Source organism: Prionailurus viverrinus, chromosome B3 (assembly GCF_022837055.1).
Source record: "Prionailurus viverrinus isolate Anna chromosome B3, UM_Priviv_1.0, whole genome shotgun sequence".
In the NCBI taxonomy this organism is placed as follows: domain Eukaryota; kingdom Metazoa; phylum Chordata; class Mammalia; order Carnivora; family Felidae; genus Prionailurus; species Prionailurus viverrinus.
Window position 1 is genome coordinate 55500734 of NC_062566.1, and position 21909 is coordinate 55522642.

A 21909-nucleotide genomic window follows, 5' to 3' on the forward strand; every position below is an offset into this window, starting at 1 on the left:
ATTCCTCCTCTTTCCTACATCTTTTAGCCAATCGCCTCCTACTCATTCTTTCCTATCAACACCTAATCTCGCTCAGTTCCCCTCTGTTAAGGAAAAGCTCTCCTTTGGCCTCTCCAGATGCTACCCTTCTCTCACAACCAAACTTCTTAAAAGAGTTGTTATTTGGGGACTCCCTGGTCAAATTCCCCCTTATTAGCTCAAAGTTCTCCTGATACTCACTATATAGGTAAGACTTTTTTCTATTTCTTTGGGGGAAAAAAACCAAAAAACAAAGCAAGTTATACCAAGATAACTGCGTCTTTCTCAGATGGCAAATTTTTCATGTTGCCCCCAATGGAACATATAACACTGTTTCAGAATTTTGATAAGACATTTTTACCCAAATCATGCCAACTTGTTCTCTTATGTTAAAATTATAAATAGTGAAAGACCTGCCCACTGACGTGGGCTCAAGTAGGGGAATAGGTTTAGATTCTATGTTATATCTACAAATAATTTCTGCTTCCATTGTCTCTCTGAAAAAATCACCCAGTATGAGAAACCCTGTGTCTTTTCTCCCATAAAATGAGAGATCTGGATTGACTTGCATATTTGGAAAAGAAAAGAGAGAGAGAGAAAAAAAGCTAATCCTTCCATCTCATTCACAGAGGGTTGAAACAAAGGTGGGTAATACTTAAATGTTACTGAATATTGTTTTGAGTAAAAAATAAAGGAACAGTGAAAAAATTCTCAACTGGCCTCTGATTCTTGTTGTTCTGAAATTCTCCCTTCACTGGATATTTTTAAAAGAATGAAAGGAATGCCTGGGTGGCTTTGTTGGTTAGGCCACCAAAGACCTTGATCTCAGCTCAGGTCTTCACCTTAGTTGTGAGTTCGAGCCCCATGTTGGGCTCCATGATGGCTGTGGAGCCTACTTAAAAAGAAAGAAAGAAAAGAAAAGAATGAAAAGGAAACCTGGCACAAGGGAAGTCCATCCCAACTCTGTCCACATTCACTGGATCCATTTCCTCGCCTGCCAGGCAGTCCTGGCTCTCTCCAATATCCTCTCTTCTCCCACCATCTTGCTGTTAAAATCTTTCTCCTGAAGGTCCAATTGTCTCCATACCACAAGCTGATGGACACTTTTCAGACTTCATGTTACTTGATGGCTTAGCAGCACTGCATACTGGTAAGCATTTCCTTTTTCTTGAGACACCCTTTCTCTTTGGCTTCTTGGGATAACCACTTCCTGCTTTTCCTGCTACCTCTCTGGCTGCTGTTCAGCCTCCATGGGCATCTTCCTCCTCTACCCACCCTTTTTTTTTTTTTTTTAATTTTTTTTTTCAACGTTTATTTATTTTTGGGACAGAGAGATACAGAGCATGAACGGGCGAGGGGCAGAGAGAGAGGGAGACACAGAATCGGAAACAGGCTCCAGGCTCTGAGCCATCAGCCCAGAGCCTGACGCGGGGCTCGAACTCACGGACCGCGAGATCGTGACCTGGCTGAAGTCGGATGCTTAACCGACTGCGCCACCCAGGCGCCCCATCTACCCACCCTTTAAATGATGGTGTTCCTCAAAGATTCATTCTAGGTGCTCTTCTCACTCTACAATCTTCCCCACGTGCACACATCCAAACCCTCAGCTCCAATGACTGTTTTCTTATGTCTCACATCCAGACTTCTCCTCAAAGCTCCAAATTCATCTGTTCAACAGCCTAATTAGCCTCTCTGTTAAATGTCTAAAGAGCATCTCAAACTCAATCACAAATCCTGAGCCTGACCCCTATTCTGACCCTGCAAACTTGGTCCTCATCCAGTGTTTCCTATTTGAAAAACAGCACCACTACCTACCCAGAAGCATGAAGCCAGAACCTTTGGACTCATATCTCCTTCTCCCTCACTCCACAAATCTAATCAATCACCATAGCCTGTCAATTTTATTTTATTTTTAAATTTTTTTTTCAACGTTTATTTATTTATTTTTGGGACAGAGAGAGACAGAGCATGAACGGGGGAGGGGCAGAGAGAGAGGGAGACACAGAATCGGAAACAGGCTCCAGGCTCTGAGCCATCAGCCCAGAGCCTGACGCGGGGCTCAAACTCACGGACCGCGAGATCGTGACCTGGCTGAAGTCGGATGCTTAACCGACTGCGCCACCCAGGCGCCCCTTATTTTTAAATTTTATTCAAATTCAAGTTAGCTAACATACAGTGTAATAATGATATCCAGGAGTAGAATTTAGTGATTCATCATTTACATATAATACCCAGTGCTCATCCCAACAAGTGCCCTCCTTAACGCCCATCACACATTTTCTCCACCCCCATCAAACCTTAGTTTGTTCTACATATTTAAGAGTCTTTTATGGTTTTTCTCCCTCTCTCTTTTCGTCTTATTTTTCCTTCCCTTCCCCAATGTTCATCTGTTTCGTTTCTTAAATTCCACATATGAGTGAAATTGTATATTTATTTTTCTCAGACTGACTTATTTCGCTTAGCATGATACACTCTAGTTTCATCATCGTTGTTGCAAATGGCAAGATTCATTCTTTTTGATCACCAACTAATGTTTCAGTATGTGTGTGTGTGTGTGTGTATACACACACACACACACACACACACACACATACATACACACATTTTCTTTTTCCACTTGTCAGTCAATGGACATTTGGACATTTGGACTCATTCCATAAGTTGGCTATTGTTGATTGTGGCCTGTCAATTTTACCTTCTAACACCTTTAGTGTCTTCCACTGAGAACATCTTTAATGTCACTACCCTGGTCCAGGTCTCCATCATTTCTCTCCTATCACATCAGCAGTCTCCTAATGGGTCTCCTCCCATCCACTTTGCTCACCTCTGCCATTGCACCTCCACCCTAAAGTCAGAAAGATCTTTTTAAACACAAATATGACATTTTAATACCCTACTTAAAACCCTAATGGTTTCCCATTGCCATAATCCCAAAACAAAATCTCTGGCCTTCATTTCATACTATGTTCCCCTTAGCTCAAGGTACTTCAGTCACACTGACCTTCTCTCAGAAATATTAGGGGACTCATACCTGCTTCTTCCCACCTCAGGGTGTTTATATGGTTGTTCCCTTTGCAAGCAACACTTCTTACCATTCAGCATCATCTCCTCACACTTAGAATTTCCAGTTAAGTTATAAAACAAAGTCAAAGATCTTTCCCCACAGGAGCTTTCCTGTCCCCACCATCCACCCTTCCCCAAACTGACCAGGCCCTCTTGAAATATGGTTTTAGAACAGTCTTTACTTGGTCAGTTGGAGCTAAGTAATTAGTTATGACATGTCTGTCTCCCTTGGTAGAATATAAACTCCATGAGTACAGGAACTATGTCTGTTATTTACTATTCCACCTTCAGAATCTAGTTGAGAGCCATGCTCATGGAAGCTCTCAATAAAAATTTTTGTTGAATGAATCCATAAAAGACTTTCTTTGTCTAAACGTTTAGAGGCTCATCCTGAAAGGAGTCACTCCAGATACTACTTAGAGTCACAAAATTCCACCTGGGAAATAGCAGCAGCTCCTAGCAATTTGTTGCTTGAGTCTCCAGTGGATACAGACTTGGATACAAACACTCTTCACTAGTAAACATATGTCTCCTCTTGGGATTAACAACCATATGTCCTCCCTGGGTTTAGTTAGGAAAATCACTACTGTTTCTAAGCAAACTTTGGAATTCATAGTGCTGCTTATTTGAAGCAGCTAGGTCCCAAATCAGTGCCTGTAATTAATTTAAAATTGCTACTTTCTCAGGCCTACTATGTCTTCATAAGATGCATCTCTTTCAGTCCAAAGCCCAGAGACACTCACTGAACCTCTGTTGCTCTGAAAAATGGCTGTCACTTTGAGTTGCTCTCCAAAGGAATTCCCTAACATAGATTCTGGGTATACCATGTAAACCACATTTCCTGTCATATCATCCCAAATGCACATTTCTAATTTGATGGAAGTCTGTTTAATTGTCTCCACAGAGCCTAGAACAGTGCCTGGCAGGTGACAGGTGCTCAATAAATCTTTGTGGATGAACAAATGAAATGCATGCAAACTATGGGAGTAATTATCAAGGAAGTCATCCAGAAGAAAGGAATGTTTAAGCTAGAGTTCTGAAGAAAGAGGAATAGTTGGCTAGGAGAACAGAAGAGGGGAGAATATTCCAGGAAGATGCATGTGAGGTGTTGGGCAGGGAGAAAACAGATGTACCCAAGGAAGCAGGGAACCTCAGAGGAAATCCCAAACTCCTAACCATAGTTTACATGGCCAGTGGGGCTTGGCACCTCCTTCTTCTCTGACCCTCCCTCTAGTCTTTCCCACACCAACCTCACCCCTCTCATATTGGCTGCCCTTTTCCTCCAACAGATGTTTGGCAAATATTTGTTAAATGAATGGCTGCAGTAGAGAGAGAACGAGGAAAAGAAAAGCAGAGTTGGAACATGCAAGACCGTTTTATGTCTTTTGGATCTTACTCTAAGAGGAATAAGAAGGTACAAAAGAATTTAAGCAAGGATCTGACCTGGTAATCCTTGCTTTTCTGAAAGATTACTCTAGCTATTGGGTGGTGTAGGGGTCATGTGGTTCAAAACAAGGCAAAGGGAGGCCAGTTCGGAAGTGGAGTGGTCCAGGAGAGGTGATAGCGAACTGGCCTAGTGGTGGGTGGGGTCAGAATAAAAAGAAGTGGAGGAGATTAGATTAAGGTCAGCCTGAAGAAGTAACTAAATCTGGTTGTAGCATAATTGACAGGATTAACACATCTAAAAAAGAACAAAAATATTTCTGGCCAGACAAGCTCATGGGGCTTGTTGTTGGTAGCAGAATGGTATTGCCTCCACCCTAGGTTTTAGATGTTTAGGCAAAATTCCTCCATTACTCTTCTTCTGTCATTTTCTTTTCTTTTCTTATTTATTTTGAAAGAGAGACAGAGCGCCCAGGCAGAGAAGGGGCAGAGAGAGAAGGAGAGACAGAATTCCAAGCAGGCTTTGTGCTATTAGCACAGAGCCCAATGTGGGGCTTGCACTCACACACCATGAGATTTTGACCTGAGCCAAAAGCAAGAGTCAGACACTTAACCAACTGAACCACCCAGGTACCCCTTACTCCATCATTTTCAAGGGGCAGAGGAATATCCTGGGAAAAAAGGTATTAGGAGACCAACCATGAGATTTCCCTTTGGATGTTTATTCATTAAAACAAGTTTGATGGCCTGGGTGGTCCAGACTAGGTCAGACAGGTAGGCAGGGCCAAGATGAGTGTAACTCACCACCAGGAAGGGGCTGTCTGGATGAGAACCCAAGACTCTACAGCAGGGGCTCCAGAGCTGACCAGGCAGTGGTTGTGGCTGATTTTATTACCCCCTCCTACCACACCCTTCCAGCTGTATAGCTAAATGCCTCTGCAATTCTCCCTGGCTTGTGGAGTTGGTCAAGATTCTCTAGCCTGGCAGAGCCAGTCAACCCATCCTTGAAAGCCTGCAGCTGAGTTCCCATTCTCCAACCAGGCACCAGCTGTCAAGAGAGCAGGGCCGATTTGTGAACGAAAGCAAGAAACCCTGGGGACTTCTGGGGGGGGAGGAGACCTAGTACTTCTGGGGATTGGATCCCAGGAATTACTTGACTTCCAGCTGATTTCATAGGGGAAGGATTGGTGTTGTTGTGATTGAGATATCATAGAAAATGAGCTTTATTTTGCAGATGACTCAGCCTGTGTTCAGATAGAATAATCCAAGTGACACATCGGAGACTGGGAGCCTAGAGGGGAAGAAAAAGTATACATGTGATTATTTTAAGTGTGATGACTGCTGAAAAGGAGAAGTAAGTGTTCCAAGAGAGTAAATAGGGGGTCTCAGTTAGTTAGAAAAAGCTTCTGTGGTGAAGTGACATTTCAGCTGAGGTCTAGAGAGGGGGTATAAAGTGTGACCAGGAAGGACATGGCTCGAGGAGCAACTTTAATTTGGGAATTGAAGAATTGGTTAAGCCAAGAAAAGATCAGCAGGCAAATGAGAGGAAGAATTGGGGGCAATACTGTTGGAGACGTGGTGAGGGTAGAATGTGGCAGCAGAACACGTGAAGGATGTTAAGACTTTGGACTCTGGAGCAATGCAAGCCATAGGTGAGTTGGAAGCAGGGGTATAACCTAATCAGTTCAGGTCATATATGATGTTTTCAATCCCCCTGAGATTAATCAAGCCAGGAGCAATGACAAGGCTGAGTGAGAATGAGCTAGACTACGCTATGGCAAATTCTCCATGTCATGAATGACTCTTTGGGGAGCTTAGCACATCTTGACACATTCCTTCATTCAGCGTGACTCTCACATTCTAAAGGATCATAAACCAAATTTAAAACTTGACTATATTGGGCATTTGCCTTTTAGGGAAAAATCTATACACAGAATATAATATATAATCAGTCAACGAACACAATTTGCAATATCATGATGAATATTGTTAACGTAATCAACTGATTCTAACATAATTGAAAAATTAGTTGCCCAATGTAGCTGCTTAGCTAGATTCCAGGTGGGTATGACAATCATGTATAAGAAGCTGATGTAGGTGATGGTATGTAAAAAGCTAGGGAAAAATCAAAAGCTCAATTTGATCAGAGATGTTTAGTTTTTAAAACTAATCTCTTGAAGCTATAAAACTATACTTTCTAAAGCAGTGCAGGAAAACAGCTTTGTTATTTACAATTTTGAAACTCTCAAGCCTCTCTTTTGTTTTTTCCTTACTAAAAACAATTGCTTTACAAAGTGAGTTTGGTTTGCAGCAGGCAACTCCACTGCCTGTTTTAGAAGCTCTGGCTTTCCCCACTTGCCCCTTTTGCTCGTGCTGTGACTTTGGCCTGGAGTCCCTTTCCCATATCATCTTTCTCCCTAAAATCCCTTCATCTGTCTGTGGCTGTTCACAGATCACAAAGCCTTTCTAGAACTCCTCCCTAGAAGATCTCCACTGTTTTGAGCCTACAAAGAGTAGTTTCCTTTGTAGAGGATATTTGTGTGTGTGTTTTGTCTTCTCCAATAGATTCTTTTTTTTTTTTTATTTTTTTTCAACGTTTATTTATTTTTGGGACAGAGAGAGACAGAGCATGAACGGGGCAGGGGCAGAGAGAGAGGGAGACACAGAATCGGAAACAGGCTCCAGGCTCTGAGCCATCAGCCCAGAGCCTGACGCGGGGCTCGAACTCACGGACCGCGAGATCGTGACCTGGCTGAAGTCGGACGCTTAACCGACTGCGCCACCCAGGCGCCCCAGTCTTCTCCAATAGATTCTAAGCTCCTTTGGGTTAAAGACCATCTTCTAACCTCTGTGTACCTCAAAACTTCCCATATGGTGCCATCAGTATTCCAGTCACTCAATACTTGTAAAGGGAAGGAGGGAAGGCATCAAAGTAACAGTGAAAACTGGGACACTCAGTTATAATGAGACTCTTAGGCTGACCAAATGAAATTTGTTTGGTTAACCTGGACAGTAATATTATGATTATTTTTGGAGAAACCTCTCTTCTCATCTAAGCCCCCAAATAAGTGAGTGAGTGAGTGACTGAATGAGTAAGTAAGTAAGTAAGTAAGTAAGTAAGTAAATAAAGCGTGAGATGTAAAAGCCTATTTTTGTAAGGCCAAAGTCATTGCATTGTTAAAGCTACAGTTTCAAATAGGATGGCAAACTGTTTTTTTATGGAAATTCTCACTTTAAACAGATCCTGTCTTCAATATACAGTGTGATTACTACTATGGAAAAAACCCCACTTCAGCATAGATAAAATAACAGGAAGGGAATTTATCAAATTGTATACTACCCTCCCCCACTAAAAAAATCTATTTTCAAAATAGCTTCAATATGAATTAGGACTTTTATCGCACAAATTTTTTTTTAATTCTGCCTTCCTCAAAAGAGCATGTATTTCTAATACAAGAGATTCTTGCACCAGTAACCAAAGTTTTGTGGGGTTTTTTGAGAAAATAAAGTCCCTGGGATATTCAGTAAACACTTGGTAATGAGCACGTTTGATGCATCCAATTGCGAACCATTTCCTAAACACATTCAACACATTTAAAAAAGCAGAGGATGTGACAGAAAGCTTTGGTTACAGTAGGTGTGGGAATTTTTGATGAATCATACAGATTAACCCAGGGAATTAGGCACCTCTTACATACCTTTGACAGTGATCCGTGAATGAGTAAATAGCTTTATGTTTTCTCTGCATCACTATTCTTTCACCAAACCAAATTATTCCTTCAGGAGTGGTGACTGAATACTTATGCTTCTCTCTTTACACTGTGAATCTGGTAAAATATACTTGTCCAGATTTCTAGTCATGGTCCTCCTACCCCTTTGCTCACCTTCTCTTAAAAATGTTTTTTTCCTTTTGATGAAAAACATCTTACCCTCCAACCATGAAGTTTTTTTTTTTTAATTCAGAAAAGTATAAATAAGGAAATCACAATCATTCACGATCTCACTGCTTTCGAACCATCACAGTTTATATTTTCTTCCATCTTTTAAAAATGGGTCCATCTCGGGGCACCTGGGTGGCTCGGGTAGTTAAGCATCCAACTTTGGTTCAGGTCATGATCTTGTGGTTTGTGGGTTCAAGCCCTGCATCCGGCTCTGTGCTGAGAGTTCAGAGCCTGGAGCCCGCTTTGAATTCTGTGTCTCCCTCTCTCTCTGCCCCTCCCCCACTTGCGCTCGCTGTCTCTCTTTCTCTCTCTCTCTCAAAAATAAACATTAAAAAATAATAAACAAATATAAAAATGGTTCTATCTGTATAAATAACATTTTTTACACCATTGAGATAAGCTGCTCTGTTTTTCTACCCTCCTTTCCAACCCTGCCCTCTCCCCCGCAGTTAACACTGTATTACAGGCATTTCCCTTTGTCACTGGAAACTTCATCAACTTCAGTTTTAATCAATGGCATTGTAGTAGTTCACCATGTCAACATGCTTCGTTTTTTAAGATGTGAAGTTCTCTGGGTCCTAATGGACTGTTCAAACCCGTTTTCGTGACCATTGGTGAATGACCTTTCTGCAGGCAGCTCTGTTCCTTACCCATCCCCATCTGGACACTGACTATCTGGCAGTGCCTGACACCAGACTGAGTGGGCTTAGAGTGAATTGGGTCCCAAGACTTGAAGTGACAGAGGTGCAAAGGAACAGATCCAAACCAAACTTTGCCTTTCATATCACTTGAGTCTTCTCAGCTTAAAAAGGAGGCCACAGAAACAAATCCCTCAGCAATTTTTAAAAAGGCTTAGGGCAGAAGCTCTTCCTTATGTGAAGATGCACCCGGAACAACGGGGAAATTAAGAGCAGGAGGAGTCCTAGGAGGAGGAGGAAACGGCAGCCCCACCCTACCGACTCAGGATGGGAGAAAAGATTCTAGGAGGATGTCTGTAAATGCTCAGAGATGCAATTAGATCTGGAATCTGAATACTGATTAGTTGGAGGGCCTTGGAAGACAGAAGAAGGAGGGAGATGGATCAGAGTGAGTACTGGGAATCTGACTTTTCAGAGGTGCTGAATTAAGAGAGGAGAGACATTTGGAGAAGGTCGAGGGGGGGTGGTGGTGGATGAATGGAAGAGACAGGAGAACCTAAATTGAAGGTGATAGTTCATTTTGTTATCTGGCTCCTTCCTCCCATTTCCCCACCTTCATTTGGACAGTGGGACACAAATCGTAGAACCATTCATTTTCTTATGAAGGGATTCAGCTTAACCCTGACACCGTAGACAATCTTTTCTTTAACATCTTGTGACTAGAATGGGCTTGGGAAGTCTGAGGAAGCCCAGAAAGACCTTGACCTTTACCACCAGAGGCCCTTGGTACTTGGGAAGCCATTTCTTGGCTAATCCTGCAGCTGTGGGAGGACCACCTCTTAGATCCTAGACCTTTCTCCTGGCCTGGCTTCTCCTGTGGCTCTCGGCTCCCCTTGGAGAGCTGCTGCTGCTGCTGCCCTCTTAGCTCAGGCTCCTCTTTGGGTCCCCTTAGTGAAAACAACACTCCAGTCTGGCAGACACTCAGGGCCTGCTGGGAGAGGATACCAAACATGGATTATGTACTTCTTAAAATTGTGTCCAAAATTATATATCACAGAAACTACTAAAGATTATAGATGCACACGGTATTTTAACACAAGCCAGAGTTTAATACATAAGTCTCAAGACACTTGTTTGTATGCTAGATTCCAGGGTGTTTTTGTGCCAGAGTCTAGGGTATTTTTTCCCCTCGGTTATCCCCAACCTAAGCCTAAATGTTATATTATCTTTTTTTAAAGTATACTTTAATAAAACAATACACAAAAAATATACACTTGTTGAAGAATGTTCAGATATTAGAATTAAAAAAAAAAAAAAAAAAGGCCAAGTCCCCCATATGTACTCCCAATCCTGCTCCTTCCTCACAGGAGAGAACTGTTAACAATGTGGCTAACTGCTTCCAAATCATACTAGATTATATAGAATTCTTTGTTTTATTCTAGTGAGATTATATGATACATATTATCCAATGACTTGCTTTCTTAAAAACTTATTCGTATATCTTGGAAATCTTTGCATGTCAGTGCATATTGGTCAATCAAAAATTTCAAACAAATTATAATTTTCCATTCACAGCATATAAATGCAATTTATTTAATAAATTTATTGATTTGTTTAATTTGTTACCATGCCTTATTCGTGGACATTTAGATTGTTTCCAGTGTTTTGTTCTTATGAATAATGCTGCAATCAACATGCCTGCTGATGTAACTTGGCATATGTGTGCCAGTATGTTTTACATGAAAGATTTTTTTTTAAGTTTATTTATTTATTTTGAAAGAGAGACAGAGAGAGAGCACACATGCAGATGGAGAAGGGGCAGAGAGAGAGAATCCCAAGAAGACTCCATGTTGTCAGCCCGAGCCCAACACGGGGCTTGATCTCACGAAATGTGGGATCATGACCTGAGCTGAAATCAAGGGGCAGATGCTCAACCAATGGAGCCACCCAGACACCCCTATATGAAAGATTTCTAGAAGAGCTGTTAGATCAAAGACAATAGCCACTTTAAGTTTTGGGTTGATCTTGTAGGAGAGGGAAAACTTAACTTTTTTTCCTTCTACCAATTAGGCTCATTGGCTGAGGACCTATAATTAGACTGATAAAAGAAACAGAAAACAAACAAAAGTATATTAACATGTGCATTGCACTTACACGCGCACATGTTACAGAGAAGTGACAAGACAAAGGAAATGGATTTTGAGTCACTAGGGCAGCAGATTGTAGGAGGGTAAACATAGGGGGGAAACTAGTGGAAGAGAAAGGCCAGTTAATAGTTTCTCATGTAGATTTCTCTGGTGCCATCTCTGGGCTGATGAGGGTCTAGAGCTGTCTCTGGTGATGAACTTCTGCCCTTTATGGTAGACAGGGCAGGAGGGACACATTTATAAATTTATGTCCTGCTTTTAAGCAAATAGGAAAAGTGCTGAGAGCTTTTCTTATATCTGCTTCTCAAGTGTCTTCAGCTCAAAATAATCTCTATGCCAAAGTGGCATATTTGGGGATGACATTTTCTTCTACTCTTTAGTATCAATCAATTTCCTCCAAAAAGTCTATATGAATTTACATTCCCACCATCAATATATGAGACTGTCCACTTCCATATATAACTTCACAGAATACACTATTATTATTCTTTTAAATATTTTTGAATGGATCAAAGATAAGATCTCATTATTGTTATAGTTTGCATTTCTCTGAAGACTTCTTAATATTTATAGCAATGTTTACATATTATGGATATTAATCCTTTGTTACATTTGCTGCAAAAGACCTAATGATTTAACCTGGGTAGCCAGTCTGGGAACACTTCTCCTTTGCCAGCAGCTATTTGAATTGCTGAGTACTAGCTGTTAACAATCACACAACACTGCTACTCATGTAGATATCATTAAGGGAAAATAATGTTTCAAAGAAAGGACTTAGTGGTACATAATTAACTGACAAATAAGGGTTGAGAGTCTGAGAAATTGCAGAGAAGAGAGAGACACAGGTGGGCCCTGAAACCGGTTCTGATCGCACCTGCTGACATTTTAGGATGAGGAGGTTGGGATGAATATGTGGTTTTCACCGTGTTCTTTAGACAGGTAGGGCTCTACAGAGAAGCCAGAGGGACTCCTCCCCCACCTCTTTCACCAGAGCAGCTCCTCTTAGGAGCTTTATTCATTTGACTAGAGCAGGATATTCACTTATGAGGGGGAAAAAAAAAGTGAAAACCTCCAGACCATCACCACAAGCCAGAGGTTAAAATCTAGGCTCTGAAGTCAAACTGCCTATGTTTGAACGACAATTTTGCCACTTATTATAGGTGACACCTACCTAGTTAACTTAATCTCACTGATCCTCTGTCAGCTCACCTATAATATGGAGTTAATAACATCTTGTTGGGTAGTTATAGGGATAGAAGGACACAATGTATATAAAGCCTGGGGCTTATAGACACTTAGTAAATATTACCCAGCTATAAAATTATTGCTACCGGTGCTAGGATATCTCCATGTTCCAAAATGCTTGGGGAGGATTTCGTGGAGAAGGTGGATGTTGAGTTTTACTGGAAAAATCGAGACAGTGGGGATGTAGAGATTGGAGTCCTTCCTCAATCCCTACATCCAGAGGTTTGGAGGCCACAACATGAAGCAAAGTTTATAGGCTACCGTGAGATAAAATTGGATAGATAAGTTGGGACCACATTGTGGAGGACAGTGAACATTTCACGAAGAAATTTGTACTTGAAGCTTCAAATAATAAGATATTTTTCTTCTTGCACATTCTAAGGAACATAGAAACACTCTGCAGTAATCTCATCACTTAGGAATCTTCATGGGCTCAAAGATGTATTCTTTTACATTTTTTAAAAGGGAAGAAATGAAAAAGAATGAAGTATTTATCAAAGTCCCAAACCAACAATAACGAGAAGTGGGAAAAGAAAAGACACTGACATAGAAGCTAGACTAAGTGCAGGGACAAGAGCAGGAGAAGAGAAGGAGCCAAAGTGCACCTGACATTTGCTGGCAGGTGCTGGCTCTCACTGCTGGCTGTGCCTGGGATAATTTACCCTTCGCCATCTCTGTCTGGAGCTTTCCAGTCTTTTGCCAGTAGCCTGATTGCCTAGGATGTTGCTGGCTGTGGATTGTTTTAACCTGCCCCAGTCTTCACCCAAACTAGCTTTACGAAGCACTGGAAGTCAAGGTATTTCAAGTGATTATTAGCCTGCCACATGACCATGAGCTTCAGTCCCTCGCACACACAGGGCGGTCCCTCTTTTCTTCTTGCCAACACTTTCGTTTAGGTCCTCTTAGTTTTTTTTTTACCTGGGTTATTGCGACAGAGTCTCACTGCCCTTCCCTCCCTAGACTTTTTTCCCTCTGTCTGTGCTACATACCATAGCTGGATTAATCCTCAACTACAGCTTTGATGGTGCCACTCCTGCTCAGAAACCCGCCTCTAATCAACGTAACACTTTTCCTTGATACAAAAGGAATACATGTTCAAAGCAAAAGTGTGACAATACCAAAAAACTCAAAGGAAAGAAAAATCTCCCATAATATCACCACCTACAGATAATCTGTAACATACTGGGTTTTAGTCTTTTTATGTTACTTTTTAATACCTCATGAATTATTTCCCCATATTCTTTGTTCTTTTTGTTTGTTATGTTGACATCAGAGGAATAAGGTTTATGTATCCAACACTTACTATAGGATATTTAGGTTGCACTGAACATCCTTATGTTTACATTTTTGTACATAAATTATGATTTTTTTTAGGAAAAATTCGCAGAAGAGGAATTTGTGCCACAAATGTATTTATGTTTTAAGGCTTTCTTTTCTTTTAAATGTTTATTTATTTTTGAGAGAGAGAGACAGAGTGTGAGCAGGGAAGGGACAGAGAGAGAGACACACACAGAATCAGAAGCAGGCTTCAGGCTCTGAGCCATCAGCACAGAGCCCGATGTGGGACTCGAACTTGCGAACTGTGAGGTCATGACCTGAGCTGAAGTTGGACTCTCAACCGACTGAGCCACCCAGGCACCCCTCTTTTCTCTTATAATAAATATTGATGAGTTGCCCTCAGAAAGGTATACCATTTTATCCTCCCACTGTGGGTAGGTATACCCATTAGTAGTGGATCAAACAGCAGCATCTTGGCCTTGAGTCAAGCCCCCACTCCCCATCCTGGCCCTGCTGCCCACAGAGGGTTTTCTCCTTCTCTTCCGCCACAACCCCACTGCTGTCCTGTGAGGCTAGTCTCCTAGTACTTTACCCATGCTGCCCACATTGTACCAGCAAACATCTCAGAGCATTCCCTAGGGAAGGCAGGAGACCTTGAAGATTAAGAGGGAAGGCTCTGGAGCCAACCTACCTGGGTTCAAACCGCAGCTCTACCCTGTACCTTCCTGCATGTGGGCAACACTATTAACACATCAATCACAGTATGGTTGTGAGAACATAAATGATTTCAGACACATAAAATGCTTCGGATGGTACTTGGAAGGTAGTAGGTATTCAGTGAACATTAGCGACCATTATCAGCAGCAATTAGGAACCATGCTCCATCCTAGGTGTGGGGGGATCCAGGAGTGAGAAGATGGCCAAGGTCTCTACTTCCATGGAAATAATCCCAGATACTATTAAGTGCCCAGCAGAGAATAAAAAGGGTGTTGTGTGGGCGCCTGGGTGGCTCAGTTGGTTGAGCGTCCGACTTCGGCTCAGGTCACAATCTCGCGGTCCGCGAGTTCGAGCCCCGCGTCGGGCTCTGGGCTGATGGCTCAGAGCCTGGAGCCTGCTTCCGATTCTGTGTTTCCCTCTCTCTCTGCCCCTCCCCCGTTCATGCTGTGTCTCTCTCCGTCTCAAAAATAAATAAACGTTAAAAACAAAATTTAAAAAAAAAAAGGGTGTTGTGATGGTGAATGATAGGGTGGGAGGTGGGGCATCACGTTCAGTGGCTGAAGAAAGCCCCTGTGCAACAGGTACCTCTGAGCTAAGACCCAAGTGGAGAGATGGAGTCGTCTGTGAGAGTAGGGCTGCCTCAGGTTTTGGTCTCAGGTGGCAGGAGCTTCAGAACTCATAATAGGCAGATGACTGCCCATCTGCCCCCACACATTTTCAGGATGATAATACATGGGGGTATATTTTGATCCTTCCTTGTCTTTATATTAGTCAAGCACCGGGAATCATGTGACCAAGGCTTCCTCTCCTCTTGCTCAAGTCATTAACTCTGGTGGGCCAATGGCCAAGGCAAGAAGGCCTTGTGGGAATTGACATGTTTTTACTAATTGCTTCTGCTTGATTTCCTGCTTTGTTAAACCTCTTCCTGATCCTTTTGGTTTTTGAATTTTTTTCCTGCTCCCTTGAAGGACCTCCCTCTTGTTCTCTGAAGTCACTGTCTTTCTGACATGAAAAGGCCTTCAGTGAGCCAAATGCATAATGGTGTTAAGTGGCATAAAAAAGAAAACCTGAGTCTCCAATGGACAATAAGTTTTCTCTGCGCACTGCAATCTTAGGCATGGAGAGGAAGGCATCTTCCTTCTTCCTCCTCCCCTTTCCTTCCCAAACCACCCCAGCCTGAGTAAAGGGAGAATTGATCTGCCCTTAGAAGTATGCTTCTAGCTGTGGACAGCAGCCCAGAAAAGGCTGCCCCCAGTCCTGTTCTCTCTTGTGGAAGTGACGTAAGCACTTCTGTGTGCTCTTCACTGCCTCTTTTGGGTATCTGATCTTTCAGGGTGGAACAGCCACTGGATATTACACATGGGGTGGAGAAGCTTCCTTTGGAGGCTCCGTAGTTCCTGGTATGAAAATGTCAGGTCCCTCAGGAAAAGATAAGATACAATCAGTATCTAGGCCGTTGCTTTCAAACTTTTTGACTCTGACCCACAGTTTACATCGTGACCCAGTTACACATAAAATTATTCTTCCTCTCCTTATGTGTGCTACATTGTGATATTTTCTATTTAAAAAAAATATTGGTCACATTTCTCTGAATTGATTTTGCAAACTACTAATGGATTGGACCTGATGTTTAAAAAATGCTGCTAAGTAACTCAAAGGCATCCGTGTTAGATCTCGTCCTGACTTCTCTGGTTGCAATAATATAATTATTTAAGTGCCTAAGTTACAATAAGAGGTTTAAAAACTTTGTACTCTTTGATCCAGTGATTCATCTTTGAATCTGCCTCAACGAAAGATGGTTACAAGAAGGGGGATCAAGGGGCCATCACGCACATTCTGTTTTTAGTCAAATGTTTAACAAGGTTGTGGGAAAGATACAAATATGAAAGTTGGATTTGATTTTAGGCCGTGAAGGAAAATTTTAAACACTTAATCCCATTTCCTCAGATGAAGTATCAGATGTAGTCACAGCTAGTTGAACAACTATACTTAAAGAGTATTTCCTAATAACTTAGCATTAACCTGGAAGAAAACTCCAACATGATACTCCATTGGTGTCTGACTTAAGCCCTAATGCTTAGAACCATCTTATTAGCAATGTCTTGGATGAAGACCTGGAAAACAGTTTAGGCAGTCCCCAGATGGCAACATAAAGCATTTGGGTGAAAGAACAAGGATTTAAGAATTCCAGCCAGGTAGGAAAGATGGGCCAAAACTATCAAAGTGAACTAATTTAGCAAAAACATAAAGCATCAGTGTGAAGTTCAGAATGTGAATGGCACAAAAACTGGTAGGTGCTAAAATTTGTGTTTCCTCTAGGATGCTGTTTGGCAGCATCCCCGGCCTCTACCCCAAGTTGTGACAACCAAAAATGTATCCAGACATTGCTACATGTCCTTCAGGGGACAGAATTTCTCCACTAGAGAACCACTGAGATAAAGTGATGTGCTACTAGGGAAAAAGATCAAATGGATTTTTGTTTACAGTAAGCGCAGTAAATATCACCAGCAAAAATGACTCAGGGGCGCCTGGGTGGCTCAGTTGGTTAAGTGTCCAACTTTGGCTAAGGTCACGATCTCCCAGTGGGTTCAAGCCCTGTGTCGGACTCTATACTGACAGCTGAGAAGCCTGCTTTGGATTGTGCATCTCCCTCTCTCTCTGCCCCTCCCCCACTCGCATGCTGTCTCTCTCTCTCATTCTTTCTCTCTCAAAAGTAAAAATAAATAAACATTAAATTTTTTTTTAAAAATAACAAAGCGGGGCACCTGGGTGGCTCAGTCGGTTGAGCGTCCGACTTCAGCTCAGGTCATGATCTCGCAGCTCGTGAGTTCGAGCCCTGCGTTGGGCTCTGTGCTGACAGCTCAGAGCCTGGAGCCTGTTTCAGATTCGTCTCCCTCTCTCTCTGTCCCAACCCACTCGCATTCTGTCTCTGTCTCTCTCAAAAATAAATAAACATTAAAAAAATTTTTAAAAATAACAAAGCAAATACAATCTGAGGCTGTGTCATTACTAGCACTAAGAGCAATTAATGATTACTGAGTGCTTACTCCGTACCTGCCACTACCAGAAGTCCTTTACCTGTGAATCTTCACTCAATGTTCACATGGACCCTATGGGGTAGGAATACCGCTGTCTCTATTTTGCAGCTGAGGACACTGATGTCTCTGGATATTAAGTGACTCGCTCAAGGTCTCAGAGCTAAGATAGTGACAGCCCACACTCTGGCCAGTTGTGCTATGAGAGTCTTTAAACTGTACGCTAGGTACACACACAGTAGCATCCTGGGAAGAGTCAGTGCCCTCATACACCCAGAGCATGGCTGAGAGGTGAGAAGGAAACTACCTACCCAGCATCTTAAGCAGGGACTTGCCTGTAGCTGAGGTCACAGCCTCTAGTCAGCTCACTGACTTAATTCATACAAAATTCTAATATGTTCTTTCTTCTATCAGCATGATAATAGAGTAACTTTTGGAAAGATTGTCAACAAAAGTGGTTAATAGTATGTGGTGGGACTTCATGGATTAAGTGTCAATTATCTGGAAACCTTTCTCTTCCTGGGACCCTAATTTTTTTTTTTTAATGTTTAGTTATTTTTGAGAGGGAGAGAGACAGAGTGCCAGGGAGGGAGGGGCAGAGAGGGAGGGAGACACAGAATCTGAAGCAGGCTCTAGGCTCTGAGCTAGTCAGCACAAAGCCCGATGCAGGACTTGAACTCACAAATGTTGAGAGTATGACCTGAGCTGAAGTCAGATGCTTAACCTAATGGGCCACCCAGGTGCCCCCTGGGGCCCTCATTTTTGAGCCCTATAGCTCTGGGTCCAGGTGCAGTCACCAGGATCATAATCTTCCCACTCCAGGGTTGGGGCCTGCTAAACTGCCAAGGCTAAGTTGTGAAACTAGCAGGCAGGGGTGGCAGAAGGGCTCAGGTGTAGACAGTAATCCTACCAAAGTCAGAGCCAGGTGCTGCAGAAATGATTGAGAAGTGTTGGGGGATGTTGAACCTGGGGATCCACAGCTGGGCAGTGAGTGACCTGTCTCCTCTCCTGATACCCCTCCAGTGGCAGCCTTGAAGTTCAGGTCTGTGGACCTGCAGAGCCCAAGAAACAACCAGGAGCATCACACGCAGGAGATGGGCCTGAAGAGGCTTGTTGTACGCCGGGGCCAGTCCTTTCTGCTCCAACTACATTTCAGCCGACCCTTCCACTTTGGGACAGACTACCTCACCTTTGTGGCTGAGACAGGTGAGTTCACCCTGCCCTAAGGCAAAATTCACCTGTAGGGCTCCCACCTCCCCTTCTTGAGTGCTCCCTCCCCTCCCTCTTCCTGGGATCCCCAGGACCCTCTAAGTGCTCACCTGATAAGTGACATTAAGGAAAGATTTGGCCAACTCAGCAAATTGAAACTGTGATCATAACAGCCAATTTTTTTAAAGTTTATTTATTTACTTTGATAGAGAGAGAACACAAGCTGGCGAGGGGCAGAGAGAAGGAGAGACAGAATCCCAAGTAGGCTCTGTGCAGAGCCTGATGTGGGGCTCTGTGAGATCATGACCTGAGCTGAGATCAAGAGTCAGACGTTTATCCAACTGGGCCACCCAGGCACCCTGATAACAGCCAATTTTTAAATGCACAATAGGCACTGTGCTGAAACTTCATATATATTATATAATTTAATCCCCATGACAGGAGTTTTAGCTTTCAGGTACTATGATGATCCCATTTTACAGATAAAAATACCTGAGGCCCACAGATCTTCAGTGGCTTGCTCAAAGACATCCAGTGGCAATAAAAGCCTTAAACCAAAAGGATTAGCAAGTGGTGGAAGAAGGTGAGGGTCCTCCTAGCCCCCTGGAATCATGTCACATAGATATTAAACCTCACTGAGGGGTCATTTGTCTCTCACACAGGACCAGCGCCCACGGAGTTGCTGGGAACCCGAGCCACCTTCTCCCTTACCCAGGCTCGACAAGGGAATGTCTGGAGTGCTTCTGACTTCACCATTGACACCAACTCACTCTTCGTCTCCCTTTTTACACCATCCAATGCAGTCATTGGTCCCTACACTCTGAAGATAGAGATCTCTCAGGGCCAGGGTCACAGTGTGACTCACCCATTGGGAACTTTCATCCTGCTTTTTAACCCTTGGAATGCAGGTACAACTGCTTCGCAGGCTGTAATGACAACCTGATCCACTAGGAAGGCTCAGAGAGGTTCTTCTGAGAAAGCCCAGAAGATAAAAGCTGCTTATCTATGCCATACCATGTGCTCACTGAAAACCATCTTTAAAAAAAGAATTGTAATGGCATGATGAAAATGCTTGTGGTGTGATATGCAGTGAAAGAGATTAGGGAATGGAACACAGTGTGATCTTAATTGTATTACATGTACGTGGACACAAAGAGTGGCAGGAATATACCAAACTGTAGTGGTGGGTGTCTGTGAGTAGTGGGAATGAGTGATTTTCATTATCTGCATTCCGTCATCCATATTTTCCAAGTCTCTACAATAGGCTTTCCACTTTTACAATTAGGGAATGATAATCATTATGTTTTAAAGTACAGATTATATCACTGGACTCTAGAAGAGCATTATAGACTTTTAAGGGGTCCAGTTTCGATTTCTATTGCCACCAACCCATTCCTTCCCCTATTATCCAGCAAGACACTGTCATTACTGTATTTTACTTTATTTTATTTATTTTTTATTTCTCTGTTTGTCTTTTGCCCCCTCTCCTACTCAACCACTCAGAGGATGATGTCTACCTGCCAAGTGAAATACTATTGCAGGAGTATATCATGATGGACTATGGCTTTGTTTACAAGGGTCATGAAAGATTCATCACCTCCTGGCCCTGGAACTATGGGCAGGTAATACTGTCACCAGAAACGGGGCCTGGGGCAGGTCTCCTTACGCTGGTTCTTTTTTTTCAACGTTTTATTTATTTATTTATTTATTTTTGGGACAGAGAGACAGAGCATGAAGGGGGGAGGGGCAGAGAGAGAGGGAGACACAGAATCGGAAACAGGCTCCAGGCTCTGAGCCATCAGCCCAGAGCCTGACGCGGGGCTCGAACTCACGGACCGCGAGATCGTGACCCGGCTGAAGTCGGACGCTTAACCGACTGCGCCACCCAGGCGCCCCAACTTACGCTGGTTCTTAATCAACTCTATTAGCTCACAAAAGGCCACTAACAAATGTCACAGTGTGTGGTGCAGGGCCAATTTCCCAACCAGTAAGAGGGGGAAGGAAGGAAGGGGAGATATCTTTCAAGTTTTTAATATTTTATATAAAAAACTTAAAACATTATCCAAGTAGACAGGATACTAAAATGAACCTGTCTCTCAGCTCTAGTAACGAGCAATTTATGGTGAATCTTATTCCATCTATACCAGGGGTTCGCAAACTAGAGTCCACTGACTGTTCTTGTGTGGTTCATGAGTTAAAATGGTTTTCGTGTTTTTAAGTTGTTGAAAAAGAACTAAAAAATTTTTTGTGATATGCAAATTATATGAAGTTCAAGCTATGGTGCCCATAAATGACATTTTACGGGGACACAGCCATGCTCATTCACTTAAGTATCACCTGTGGCTGTGTTAATGCTACAGTGGTAGAGTTGTGTAGCTGAGACAGAGACCCCACAGCCTGCTAAAGCTAAAATACTTACTATCTGGTCCTTTACAGAAAAAGTTTGCCTGTCCCTGGTTTGTACTGTCCCCATCCCACCAAACTCATCACTGGAAGTTTTGAAAGGAATTTATAGATACCACATCATTTAATAGAGTAATACTTTGATTATAGCTCTAAAAGATAAAAACTCTTCCTGAAAAAGTGAACATTATCATAACTGAAAAAATAAACGACAATTCTTTAATAACATCAAATATCCTGTCAGTGTACAAATGGCAGGACCTTTGGCTCTGGGCAACTTTTCCACTTTCAACCAGTAAATATGACTGGTATACTTTCTGCCTCCCTCCCACTGACATCTCAGCCCCATCCACACTCACCAGGAGGGTGGTGGGGAGGGAGTGGGGAGACTGTGTGCTCCAACTGTGACAATTTGTGTGATTTTTTGAAACAGAGACATATGTCTGCATCCCCACCTCTCCCTCACTCACCTGTGCACATCACAGCTGCAAAGAGCCAGCATTCTCCATACTTCACATAGGCATATGTATCAAGTATATGTTATAAACTTATGTCATGAACCTACACTGGCTTCTTCTGGGTTCCCAGCTACAGCTAAACTCCTCTACTTGATTTCAAGGCTCCCATACTCTTCTCCCTCACCTCTCACAGCTGCCCTGTTTTTATCCATCTGGTCTTTCCTACTCCCTCATGTCCTCCAGAAATGAGAACCTCTAAGCCCCTGTCCTGGGCAGCACCATACTCAAAGACCTCAGGTGAACATCCCCACCCTGCTCTCTTCCTGTCTACCTTGCCCTTCCAAGCCTACTGGTGCTAATGGCCTTCTCTGATC

General features: G+C 42.7%; 1 protein-coding gene across 1 annotated transcript in view; it reads left to right on the forward strand.

The window, feature by feature from the left end:
- Window positions 1-12549: 12549 nt before the first annotated feature.
- TGM7 (transglutaminase 7) overlaps window positions 12550-21909 on the forward strand; it is a 29312-nt gene continuing 19952 nt past the window's right edge. Inside the window, exons 1-5 of the mRNA XM_047863023.1 lie at window positions 12550-12657; window positions 15764-15830; window positions 18489-18671; window positions 19337-19582; window positions 20178-20296. Of these exons, the coding sequence (XP_047718979.1) occupies window positions 12550-12657; window positions 15764-15830; window positions 18489-18671; window positions 19337-19582; window positions 20178-20296 (723 nt within the window). The remainder of the gene's footprint in view (window positions 12658-15763; window positions 15831-18488; window positions 18672-19336; window positions 19583-20177; window positions 20297-21909) is intronic.